General features: G+C 40.9%; 1 protein-coding gene across 2 annotated transcripts; it reads right to left on the bottom strand.

Annotated features, from left to right (window-relative positions):
- Nucleotides 1–3779: 3779 nt before the first annotated feature.
- Nucleotides 3780–12884, bottom strand: LOC130378422 (uncharacterized). 2 transcript variants are annotated; one of them, XR_008894701.1, is made up of 9 exons: nt 11260–11442; nt 10849–11041; nt 10629–10733; nt 9207–9311; nt 8485–8589; nt 7935–7997; nt 7454–7570; nt 4653–4803; nt 3780–4410 (listed from the first exon to the last, which is right to left on the bottom strand). XR_008894701.1 is itself a non-coding variant. In XM_056585195.1 (9 exons), the coding sequence occupies exons 2-8, from the start codon at nt 11286–11288 to the stop codon at nt 7469–7471; spliced, it is 702 nt and encodes a 233-aa protein (XP_056441170.1). In that variant the 5' UTR covers nt 11289–11418; nt 12782–12884; the 3' UTR covers nt 3780–4803; nt 7454–7468. The 2 variants fall into 2 exon arrangements, 1 of the variants encoding a protein (XP_056441170.1); XM_056585195.1 differs by adding an exon at nt 12782–12884 and having other exon boundaries at nt 3780–4803; nt 11260–11418.
- Nucleotides 12885–13177: the final 293 nt, after the last annotated feature.

The raw sequence follows: 13177 nt of genomic DNA, 5'->3' as shown, positions 1-13177 counted from the left end.
TATCTATCTACCTACCTTACTGTGCTTACCTTAATTAACTGTGCTTACCTTACTTAACTGTGCTTACCTTAATTAACTGTGCTTACACTGTAAACGATTTCTGTTGTTTTCACATTAATATTACTGTAATGTCATGTCGTTTCTTACTGTATTTGCGTTATGCAATAAAGTACTGTCGATTTCGTTGTTTTCACAGTACTATTACTGTTATAACAAATGTATCTTACTGTGTTTGCGTTCGACAGTAAATTACTGTTTGATTTGCAAATGCATTCTGGGAAATATTACACTACTGTCAATTTTAATACAGTAATAATAAAAACCGGTAAAAAGAACTTCAAGTCTCCATTTTAATCACATCACATCATTGAACCATGGTCCAAACAACTCTGATGATGGACCTTGCTTTATTTTGTGGTAAGTTTTTAAAAATTGTCCTTTAAAATTTGTGAGGTCATAAGGCATAAGGTGACAAGTTGTAGCATACTTTAGTCGAGTATCTGATGTTTGACAGCTATTGCCATGGGGATAATAATAATGAAACAGAATTTTGGTTAGTTTTATTTCTAACATTATTCTATCAACACAGACATTTAAATCTATAGTCTGGCGTTATAATTGATTTACCTCGGGTGTACTGTGGAGTGGGTAAGACTGTTTTTAATAGCTGGCTAGCATTGCCCGTTGACTTGCGCTAGCCTAGCACGAGCGAACTCTGCAACTAGAAGGACTGAATGAAATGTGTTGAAAACTGTCTCCAGTGATATAGAATACCAATGCTCACTTCGGAATCAGGCCCTATGTCCAAAATTCCGAACTACCCCTTTAACTAGACAGTATTTTATTGTGACGGCCGGTTATTGAGCTAACGGTCCTCCCGCTGCGTATTGCGGGTGAAACTAAAAGTAAGAAGACGACGCTGATTAATGTCTGTCGCGTTTCCAAAATAAAACTAACTAACTTCATCTGGTTTCGATCGAGGTAGTCTCTGCTATGCAGCTATGAGGTCCAGACCAATTACTTATAAAACATTTATCGGCGCTACATCGTAACCACGGCAGAAAACCGTTGGCAGAAAACCAACCCAAAACAAACCCCGGTTACCTCGGCAACCCCCAACACGGTCTCACTCGCGTGCAGGCCCCCACCCTCCTGTTCTTCCAAGGCCCTCCCCCAGCTGACCTAATGATTCGCCCCCACGCTGATTGACAAGAAGACCATTACAATACATGCACATAGAACAACTGGCATAACGGACAACGAAATATAATGCAACACATAACACACAAACTATTTACTGTCTCAGGGTCGCTACATTATGATGCGTTGCCGCTGACAGTCTGTATCTCCGACGTGATCATCGTCATTTACACATCTCTAACACGTATTCCCTTAACAGGGTGATCATGTAATGTCCGTAGCTATTTAATTAAAGTTTTTTTTTGGTGTCGGTTTGGCATATTTTCGGCGTTTTTCCCACTTTACTTTTCGATTCTCGAAACTTCCCGCGGCCAACCTAGAGCTTGTCACGTGATGCCTTTCAGCGAATCACATTGTCGCGGGTCACAAATGTGCATTAGCCAATGAGGTAGTGAACTCACGGGTCACACAACCCGACTTGCTCAGACCTGCGCCATTATGATCATAGCGTCATAATGGCGCAGGTCTGAGCAAGACGGCTCCTACCATGGACATAATAAAGGATGGACCACAGACTGGAAAATGGCCGCCCATTCATTCCTATACAAACTGCTCAGTGGCGCAGGGTAACATACAGGAGCGATTTGCTTCCGCGTTATGGGGCCAAGACACGTGACCTAGTCCGTGACGTACCGGATGCAGAGATCTTCTTCTTCTAGTTTAGTGGAGGATCATAGTTTTCCCCATATACCGCCACCTACTGGACTACTACACAGGAGTTTGACAAGGACGTTGGCAAATGATACTTTAAATCATAAAAATAAATTCAAAGAAAAAACCAAACTAACGAAACAAAATAAAAAACAAAAGAAATGAATAAATAAAAATAAAAAATATATATACTTAAGGTTAAATTCTTCTAATTAGGTTAGTATCTTTTAGCTAATTTATCAGCAATTTCATTGCCATATATTCCATGGTGGGCTGGAATCCAACAGAACTGAATAACTGAACCAAGGCTTATAATATTTAAAAGATGCTGCTTTAGCTCTATCACCAAATCTTCACGTATTGAATTATCTGTTATAAAACTTAGTATCTACAACCCATCTAAGAGCGGTTATTATTGTGGCCATCTCGATTGAGTATACTGATAAAGTCACCCACTCTATATCCATATCCTTTTTCAAATTCTGGAATATATATGCCAATACCACATTGTCCTTTGGGATCTTTAGAACCATCTGTAAATATTTTCAGATTTCCATAGAATGAAGTATTTAAATAACTTTATTAGCATTAGCAAAACTTTGCTTGGTGAGATGCTCGCTTTTTCGAAATGGAATAAGATGCAGCTGGGTAGGCGCTGAGAGGTGATGCATGAGGCATGATGGTGGCACGGCAGACAAGTAGAGGAGCATGATGGACTGGGATCTGATGAGGAAACAAAAAAGATTATCGAACTTAACCCTAACATAACTAACCCTAACATAGTAAACGAATGTAGGCCTAAAAAATTCAGTTCAATGTTATTGCTTAAGAAACAGATTCCTTCCAACTAACTATTTACGAAAAATGCAATCAATAATTTATATAAAAGTAAATGTTTACATATCGACCAGCAACGAAGTTGGAGTAGCCTACCCAAATAATGAATTGTAATACAACAACTTCTAGAAAAGCATGTCATTGGCCAGGACCATCCTTCACACTTTGTTGTACTTTACACTGTCACATTTTGATGTTTTACTATGTGATAGAGATTTGAAGCATAACTGAATCATTCAAAGTAAGATGTATTCGTTCTGAATGTGTACATTTGCCTCTGCATGTAAGATTATTGTTAACTGTTTTTTTTAATTTAATTTTAACTGGCTGGCCTGTTTTTTTGTTTTTGTCCATAAGCTGAGAGCTGTGCCAATGTGTTGGACCAAGACCATCTTCAGGATTCCAACCTTGGCCCATCGTTGTAATATGCCCCACTAAACACACACACACACACACACACACACACACACACACACACACACACACACACACAGGTTTTCATGTTGGATGGGGACCAACGTTCTGAGCATCACTTGCGGGGACCACCCTTTCTAAAGGTTCTACAGGTATGAAAAAAATCTGGTATACTCACAAATGCTGTGTAAGCTTATACACAACTTCAAATTGTTGAAATGATGAAGTAGTGATTTGACCATGCTTTATGGGGACTTTTAAAAAACCAGTAAACATGGCCTATGAGGACTTCATTTACATATATTTTGCATAATTCACACAAATTCCTATGCGATTAGTGGGGACCTTGCAACAAGTATACATTACATTGAAATGTAAAATTACACCTCTATCCATATTACTGCATTTGTAAATCTAAAACCAAGTAGTATTAAGACAGTAGTACATTAATGATTGATAAAAATCAATCAACATTGCAGATTAAGATTGACATTGCTAGGAATATGAGTGAGGATTAAATTAACATTTAAGGATGTAGTAAAAGGGTATTTATTCACCTAGTACGAAGGATTGAAAGATAGAAGCTGGATAGTTTCAAGTCAAAGCTTTCTACTTTTTTAATTTTCAGTCGCAAGTATGTCATTTCCGGCTTAGAATATCAACCATAATCACCCAACTACAGTTTCAGTCAATCTCCTTAAACTATGCAACAATGCTAAGACTAACTACCTCTTGAATTCCAAGACATGAATTACACATTTAAATTGCAAAAGTAAACTTTTATTGAGGTCTCACTCATTATTGGGCTTTTATTGGCCCTTCAACAAGATTTGTTGGATACAAAGCATCTGGAAATACAGAATCAAGGTAGAAACGTCACCATATTCTTTTAAAATTATGCCCTTTTTGGCCTTTCTGAGCAAAATGATAGTACTGAACGACTACCTGAAATTTAAATCTATAATAATTAAACTTCTTTCAGACTCATGTTTCAATTACGTTGATATATATACATGTATAATAATTAAAAATTATTATACATGTATAATGTATAATATTATACATTATACATGCAATGTATAAACTATTTTCATTGCCACTTCTTTTTGTAGGACTTAATTCGGTTATGAATGTAGAATTTAAGGTTCTGCCAATCCCGGTTCTGTAGTGCTTCTGGTTCAACCCTTAAACATTTCTCGCAATCACTCTTCCCAGGTACAATGCAAGAGGTGATGAAGCGAGTCATGTGCCTCTCGACTGCCTGGACCTCCGTCGGCTGCCAGGGTTTTTTCTTCTTTGCAGCTTTACCTTAAAGTGGGCAGAGAAAATTGTAATTCAAACGGTTAGGAATGTGTGCTGGAATTTGGTATACAGAATAAGCCAGTATCTACAGTAAAGCAGAAAGTAAACTTATGTGCACTCTACTTATGGATCAAACATTGATTTGTGCATTCTGCCACTTGAACTTAACTGAAAATCAACACTGGGGAAAAGGAACAGCTAAAAGGAATACAAATAAATTGTGCAATATGATCACTGTCTGGGCTCACTTTTCATACATTCAGGAAAATGTGAATTTGTAATTCATGTTCTCTTTTTTTCTCATGGCGCCGACTTCTTCCGGCATTTCCACCAAAGGCCGTTGTCTGCGTTTCTTGGGTGGTGGCATTTCAGGGCTCTCGATGTGAGGAAGAGTCTCTGCTGATGGTTTTATGGGAAATAATCCAAATTCAACATCACCAGAAAGACACATACTTTACATGTTCTATAGAATGCTGACAATACCCAAATGATGACCTTTTTGCAGGAATGTTTGTCATTAGTGAAAACGAGTGCATTCAATCATTAACGTTGTTGGTGAGGGAAAAATAGGTGCAAAACAAACGGCCATCACAAAGAACCAAGTACCAACCAAATATTGAGGTAAACTTTACCTGACCAGGCCATACAGTTAAGGTTCTTTAAAGATCCCATGCCATGCTATTTATGGATGCTTTAATATAGGTATTAGTGGGCCACAAACACAGTATTCAAAGACGTCCCCGAAATTTAGCCGTGGTGCAGAGTTACAGCCACTCCGAACCGTTCGCACATTGAGCTTCCCCCAAACGCGCTGTTTCGGTGGGCGTGTCAAGGCAGGTCATGGAGGGGGGTGGGGGTGTGGCCCTGAGCAGCTTGTAGCCACAGTACAATGCGCTCTGGTTACGGTGGGCGTGTCAAGGCAGGTCAAGGAGGGGGGTGGGGGCGTGGCCCTGAGCAGCTTGTAGCCACAGTACCATGCGCTCTGTTTACGGTGGATGCATCGCAATGGCTCGTAGAAACCCATATTATACATAGATATCTATATAATATAATATAATATATATTATCACCTGGCCCTGAGCAGCCCACAGTACCATGCGCTGTTTACGGTGGATGTATCGCAATGGCTCTTAGAAACCCATATTATACATAGATATCTAATATATATTATCACCTGGCCCTGAGCAGCTTGTAGCCACGGTACCATGCGCTCTGTTTACGGTGGATGTATCGCAATGGCTCTTAGAAACCCATATTATACATTGATATCTATATCATAATATATATTATCACAGCCAAAAGCTGTGTGAGCCTCCAGACGATAGGCTATTATGAATCTCAAACGACCGCGTCTTCTTCAGATTGATGTGGAAGTGGAAGAACCAGAGACGTCGGAGAACCCGACGAAGTCCTTTGTGATTCATTATATCGTCTGGAGGTGCACACAGCTTTTGGCCGTGATAATATGCATTATTTGACATAGATATCTATGTATTATATGATATTATTTAGATGTAGAGCCCCAGGACTGTAACGCAAGTGTTGTACACGTCCTTGTTATTTGGATAACCGTTCTGCTGTTGGTGTGATGGCGCATAACACGTCGGACTCTCGTCTCTGGTATTTCTACAACGAGACTCGTTGTGGGGGTTATCTCAGCCATGGTTGAGAATGAATTGGGGGAAAGGAACTTTGGCTTTGACTCCCTGAAGTACATGAACCACGACATGGAGGAGAAGGGGATTGTTGGCCGCGAATGTATCCCACTTGAGCCCTGCTTCCCGCCGCCTCGGCAGCGGTCAGCGCTAATCACCGCCTCCTGAAGCCGAGGCGGTGGTCCATCGGCAGCGAGGCTCCGGCGGGAGACGACCGCGTTCAACAATCCCTTTCTCCTCCATGTCGTGGTTCATGCCTACTTCAGGGAGTCAAAGCCAAAGTTCCTTTCCCCCAATTCATTCTCAACCATGGCTGAGATAACCCCCACTACGAGTCTCGTTGTAGAAATACCAGAGACGAGAGTCCGACGTGTTATGCGCCATCACACCAACAGCAGAACGGTTATCCAAATAACAAGGAAGTGTACAACACTTGCGTTACAGTCCTGGAGCTCTATATCTAAATAATATCATATAATACATAGATATCTATATCAAATAATACATATTATCACGGCCAAAAGCTGTGTGCACGTCCAGACGATATAATGAATCACAAAGGACTTCGTCTGGTTCTCCGACGTCTCTGGTTCTTCCACTTCCACATCAATCTGTAGTTGACAGAACCGCGCGCTGCCTGCTGCCTGCTGCCGGCGCGAGGCACCACCGCCCGGCTGCCCGCTGCCGGGCGGTGGTGCTTCGCGGCGGTGGTGCCTCGCGGCAACCGGCGGCAGGCAGCATGTCGCAGTTCATGTACTTCGATGTCGTTCTGCCATTGCATTTAAAATTCTGTAACTAGCCTGTACTACGAACTAAGGAACTACCATAAAGGTATTAGCATTTAGCACTAGCTCAATCACGACTCCTTCAGAATTCTTGTGGGTGGTTACGAACCAACCAAGTGGGCAGGGCCATGAATAATAGTTTGACAACGCTACGTCACAGTGTCACCTTATCCAGATCGGCTCATTTCTTCTGCCTTTTTCCTTTCATTGCCTATTGCATTCAGCAGACAAACTGCATAGATTTCAAACTTACCACAGCTCACAAACTTATTCAGACCTATGTTATTTAACAAACAATAGGAAAAATGTGATTTTAATGGCATGGGCTCTTTAAGGATGCATGTTGATTAAGTATGCCACGTGAGCCAATTGAAAGCTAATATGCATCATCTTAGCTTTCAATTTCCAAACAGATATTGCATAAATCCCCCCATTATAGGCATATGCATTGAAAATAAACTAATGACAATTCATCCCCCAACCTTTGTATATTCTGATAGGGCTGTTATAACTGATACAACTTGAAATTGGTACACTGAATAAAATCCATTTCCAAAGAGGAACAGACAATCTTTACTGACGTACAAAAGACATGTGTAAAGAGTTCACCTTGGGAGGAAGGCCTCATAGCGCCGACTTCTTCCGGCATTTCAACCAACGGCCGTTGTCTTCGCTTCTTGGTTGGTGGAATTTCAGGGCTCTCGATGTGAGGAAGAGTCTCTTCTGCTGATGGTTTTATGGAAAATAATCAAAATTCAACATTACCATTAAGACACATACTTTACATGTACTATAGCTTGAAGACAAAACCCAATTTATGTCCTTTTTTGCAGGGATGTTTGTTGTATTTAGTGAAAACAAGTGTATTCAATCATTAAAGTTGTTGATGGTTAGAAATAACCAAGTGCCAACCAACTCTTGAGGTCAACTTTACCTGAGCAGGCAATACAGTAAAGTGTTTTTTTAAGGACTTAAGTTTGATTGAAGTATGCCATGGATTATGTTAGATTCTTTGCATAATTTTAGCTTTAAATTCCTAAATAGTTATTCCATATGTCCCCAAATGACACTTACAATTTACATTACATACCATCAACAGTAGATGAACAGTGTGCCCCCTGTGTGCTTTCGTCTTCACTTTCAAGAACCTTTTCTGTGGAATTCATACAAGTTATCATTCATACCAGTTATCAATCATTGATATCAAAACACAAATATCTGTTCCTGCCCAGCCCAGCTCTTTCTGAGATCACACTTTAATAACATGCTTTGTGGGGACATTTCAAACACAATGTTAATGTTCCTTGTGGGGACCAGTTGTCTCCAACGTTTCACCCAAAGCTTCTAGCCAAACACTGACTAAAAGGTGTGTTGTGGGGACGTCGTGAGTGTCCAGAATAGAGTGATAATTAACCTAGAAAGAAAGTCCCTCTGAAGGTTAAAATATATTTTAAATATCCCACGACCATACATCTTATAGTTGCATTACATCAAACTTTTTGGCTGTATTTATTTAAACCAGAACACAACCAAAATATACTTCCTTTCCTATTTTGGCTAGCTTTAAAAACACAAAAACTGAAAAAGCAAGGCTATCAGAGAGACTATAATTACATTTGAAGTGATAAACATGAATGTACCTGTTTAGTGATTTTTGGACGAGTAGCATCATCATCCCCTTCGGTATTTGAAAGGACAGGTTTCGAGCCCCCATCTAGCAGGGCATCGTCTCCAACTGTGGTCATCTGTAAAAAAAAAAAAAAAAAAAAACATTTCACAATGACTATTTTACATTCTGAAAACAAAACATGTCAATTTGATGTCCACTGTAAAACATGATTAAGATTAACGACAGATTCCGAAAAATCTCTTGTATGACATGCATGCCGATATACACCAGGCCGTAGAGAAAATAAACGATACATTCATTGTCAAAATATCTGTTCCTGCCCAGCCCAGCTCTTTCTGAGATCACTCTTTAATAACATGCTTTGTGGGGACATTTCAAACACAATGTTAATGTTCCTCGTGGGGACCAGTTGTCTCCAATGTTTCACCCAAAGCTTCTAGCCAAACACTGACTAAAAGGTGTGTTGTGGGGACGTCGTGAGTGTCCAGAATAGAGTGATAATTGACCTAGAAAGAAAGTCCCTCTGAAGGTTAAAATATATTTTAAATATCCCACTACCATACATCTTATAGTTGCATTACATTAAACTTTTTGGCTGTATTTATTTAAACCAGAACACAACCAAAATATACTTCCTTTCCCATTTTGGCTAGCTTTAAAAACACAAAAACTGAAAAAGCAAGCTTATGAGAGAGACTACAAATACATTTGGAGTGATAAACATGAATGTACTTGTTGAGTGATTTCTGGACGAGTAGCATCATCATCCCCTTCGGTATTTGAAAGGACAGGTTTCAAGCCCCCATCTAGCAGGGCATCGTCTCCAACTGTGGTCATCTGTAAAAAAAACAAAAACAAAAAACATTTCACAAAGACTATTTTACATTCTGAAAACATAACGTGTCGATTTGATGTCCACTGTAAAACATGAATAAGATTAACGACAGATTCCGACAAATCTCTTGGATGACATGCATGCCGATATACACCAGGCCGTAGATAAAATAAACTATACATTCATAGTCAAAATATCTGTTCCTGCCCAGCCGAACTCTTTCTGAGATCACTTTAATAACATGCTTTGTGGGGACATTTCAAACACAATGTTAATGTTCCTTGTGGGGACCAGTTGTCTCCAATGTTTCACCCAAAGCTTCTAGCCAAACACTGACTAAAAGGTGTGTTGTGGGGACGTCGTGAGTGTCCAGAATAGAGTGATAATTAACCTAGAAAGAAGAGGGAGTCAAAGCCAAAGTTCCTTCCCCCCCAATTCATTCTCAACCTTGGGTGAGATAACCCCCACTACGAGTCTCGTTGTAGAAATACCAGAGACGAGAGTCCGACGTGTAATGCGCCATAACACCAAAAGCAGAACAGTTATCCAAATAACAAGGAAGTGTACAACACTTGCGTTGCAGTCCTGGAGCTCTATATCTAAATAATATCATATAATAAATAGATATCTATATCATATAATACATATTATCACGGCCAAAAGCTGTGTGCGCCTCCAGACGATATTATGAATCACAAACGACTTTGTCGGGTTCTGCAACGTCTCTGGTTCTTCCACTTCTGCCTGCTGCCTGCTGCCCTCTGCCGGGCGATGGTGCCTCGCGGCAACCGGCGGCATATCGCAGTTCATGTACTTCAGCGAGTCAAAGCCAAAGATCCTTTCCCCCAATTCCTTCTCAACCATGGCTCAGATAGCCCCCACTGTCTCGTTGTGGAAATACAAGAGACGTCAAAGAACCGACAAGAAACATTTGCGTTACAGTGTGTGTATTCACACACGCACATGTGGCGCTCGCACGGTCGTGTCTCATTGGCGGGCCAACGTCTCTGGGCGGGCCAGGCAGAGTAAGGGGAGGAGCTTAGATGCTTTATGACCACATAAGCGGCTTGAGCCTCAGCGCGCTTGAGCCTCCGTTTTTTCCAAAGGCGAGCAGAACAGCTAGTGCTCGTTTTACACCAAACGCAACTGGGGGACCATAGGCAGGCTAGGGGAACTCATATTTATGTTAGAAAACCTCATAGTGAGATTTGCATGTCATGGGACCTTTAAGTTTCCTATTTTGGCTAGCTTTAAACATAAAAACTGAAAAAGAAAGGCTATAGAGATATTAATAACATTTGAAGTAAACAAGAATGTACCTGTTGAGCGATGTTTGGATGAGTAGCATCACCCACTTCGGTATTTGCCAGGACAACAGTATGCAAATCTTCTACCAGCAGTGCATTTGGTCCAACTGTGGTCGTCTGTAAGACATACATTTAACAATGAAAATCATTTACAAGAAAGCAGAAGTAGAACTTAAATTAGTAAGTAGTAATTTGAAGTCACTGTTTAACAAACTGTAATTGCGCCACATACTTCTGTTCTCCATGGGCAGTCTTCACCTCCATAATCGTATGAAATTTCTTCTCCTTGTTTTATGTCCATAAGGGCAAACAAACAAAGATGTGGGCTTCCATTGACATCAATATTTTTCATTTTACAGTTTGGACGCCTGTGTTCGTCGTTAACGAGGCGCCCAAGTGAACCGTCATCTCTGGCGGCATCGATACTAAAAAGATGAAACATGAGGAAAGGGGAACATAAATGTCATGACAAGTTCATGGAAAAATAATTGTTATAGTTACAATGCAGGATCACATGGCTCAATCAGTTTAACTTTCTGGAATACATTGTCAGTCATATTTAACAGACAATGTATTCCACAAAATCAGAGCCTCACCTAAAATAGAGTATAGAGTATAGTTTAGGCGCAACTTAAATACTTACCACCGTGTTTTTCCTCTCCACCTAAACATGAAAAGAAATGCAGTACATGATTCGTGGTATATCAGCCTCCTTCTCTGGGCTTCAACAACAGGAATTCTCCCCTGTATTCGAGAACGAAATCTCCTTGAGAAATGGAACCCTTTGCAAATACACCACGACCTGTAAAAAAAACATTTGCACCATAAAAAGAAAGCATGCATGTCCATTTTGGTTTAAAAATAAGTAAACCGTAATGTTTTACAAATGCAAATATTGTCTAAAAAGGATTGATAACACAAAACTGACAATAGATTGCAGCTGATTTGACATAACCGATTGCATGTCATAAATATTGTATATGATAGCAATTATTAACTGAGAAATCCCCACATTTAATATCTTTCCTTTCAATGCATTGATGTAGCCTACTGCACATCCAACATGCAAGTTTTGTCCGTCTTTGCAATCACATGATTCCTGGCATCTTTAAGGGGACTGATGCGTGGAGCCATTTTCAACTACAGGAACATTTAAATACATAAGTTAATTTAAATTCGTTTAGTAGTGGAGATCCTCTATACCCCTACTCGCAGTACACTACGCGGCACTTCACTCAAGTTGAAATCTTTCACTCCCTGCATGCCAGAATGAACCCAGCATGGAGGAGATATCTATATAATATCACGGGGTCGGGTACTCCTACGTCTCTGGTACTTCCACAACAAGTAAAGACTCGTAGTGGTGCTTCTCTGCCATGGTTGGGAAGGAATTGGGGAAAAGGAACTTTGGATTTGACGCCCTGAAGTCCAGGTGAAACTGCGACATGGAGGAGAAAGTGATTGTTGCCGTATGCGGACTCCCGTCGCCCCCGGAGCTGAACTCACCGGAGTCCCCCCGCAGGAGATCCGGGAGTCGCAAAATGCAACAATCACTTTCTCCTCCATGTACAGTTCAATCTGGCTTCAGGGTTTATGTGGAAGTGGAAGTACCAGGGACGCCCGAGAACCCAACGCAGTCTTTAAACTGCATAATGAGATACGCAAAGAGATAACTCTTTTAACACTGTTAAACATTCAAACGTTTTTAGTTTGTATTATGTGTAACTCCTTCACAATGCATTGCATGACAATGTGAATGTCCCTCGCTGGTTGGAAAAAACAGTGAAATAGTTCTGATAGGTAACGTTTGTAATCCAGCCAACTAGCGGAGTAGCATCCAGCTGTAGACCTGGAGGTATCCGGGCCGGGGCACGTGGTGTAGCAGCTCGAGGAATTAAGAGTTTATCCATTTTTAGCATAAAACACCAAAAATGAATGTTGAAAAACTCGACTGGGACAACCAAGGGGCCGACTGTGACGCAAAAACCGCCGGAAAAAACGACCTCCCAGTCCCACACAACAGGTCCCGTTTCCCCACCACAGGCCCCGGCTCCGGCTCCAGGGCTGCAGCTGGATGCTATTTAACTAGCTGTCCGGCTAACTAATTAGAGTTCATTTGAGGGATGAATACTGGTAATACTGGTTTGTCATGCCAAAGTACCTACCGTGTGTTTCCCCTTTGCTCCTTAGAAAAAGCTCTTCTGTCATTATCTCCTTAAATCGCCGTATCAATCCTTAATGAGCTCCAAGCAATTTACCAGACCAGCGAACAGTCAGGCACAGTTAAGGTGCGGCCACACCAGACGCGTATCTCGCGTCTAAAATCGCCATTTTTTCCATAGGGAACCATTGGTTTAATACGCGTATTACGCGTGAAACGCGTAATACGCGTATAAGCAACATTTTACGCGCGTATAGCGCGTATGTGGCGCGTATATTTACGCGCAATACGCGCTATACGCGCGTATATCGCGTATATCGCGTACATTTCAAGAGTTCAAAAAATTGAACTTTTTACGCGAAGTACGCGAGATACGCGTCTGACGATTAGCCGCGTTGCC

This window comes from Gadus chalcogrammus, unplaced genomic scaffold (genome assembly GCF_026213295.1).
Source record: "Gadus chalcogrammus isolate NIFS_2021 unplaced genomic scaffold, NIFS_Gcha_1.0 GACHA077, whole genome shotgun sequence".
Taxonomy (NCBI): domain Eukaryota; kingdom Metazoa; phylum Chordata; class Actinopteri; order Gadiformes; family Gadidae; genus Gadus; species Gadus chalcogrammus.
The sequence above is the reverse complement of the archived record's forward strand: the minus strand, read 5'-3'. Positions and strand labels throughout refer to the sequence as shown.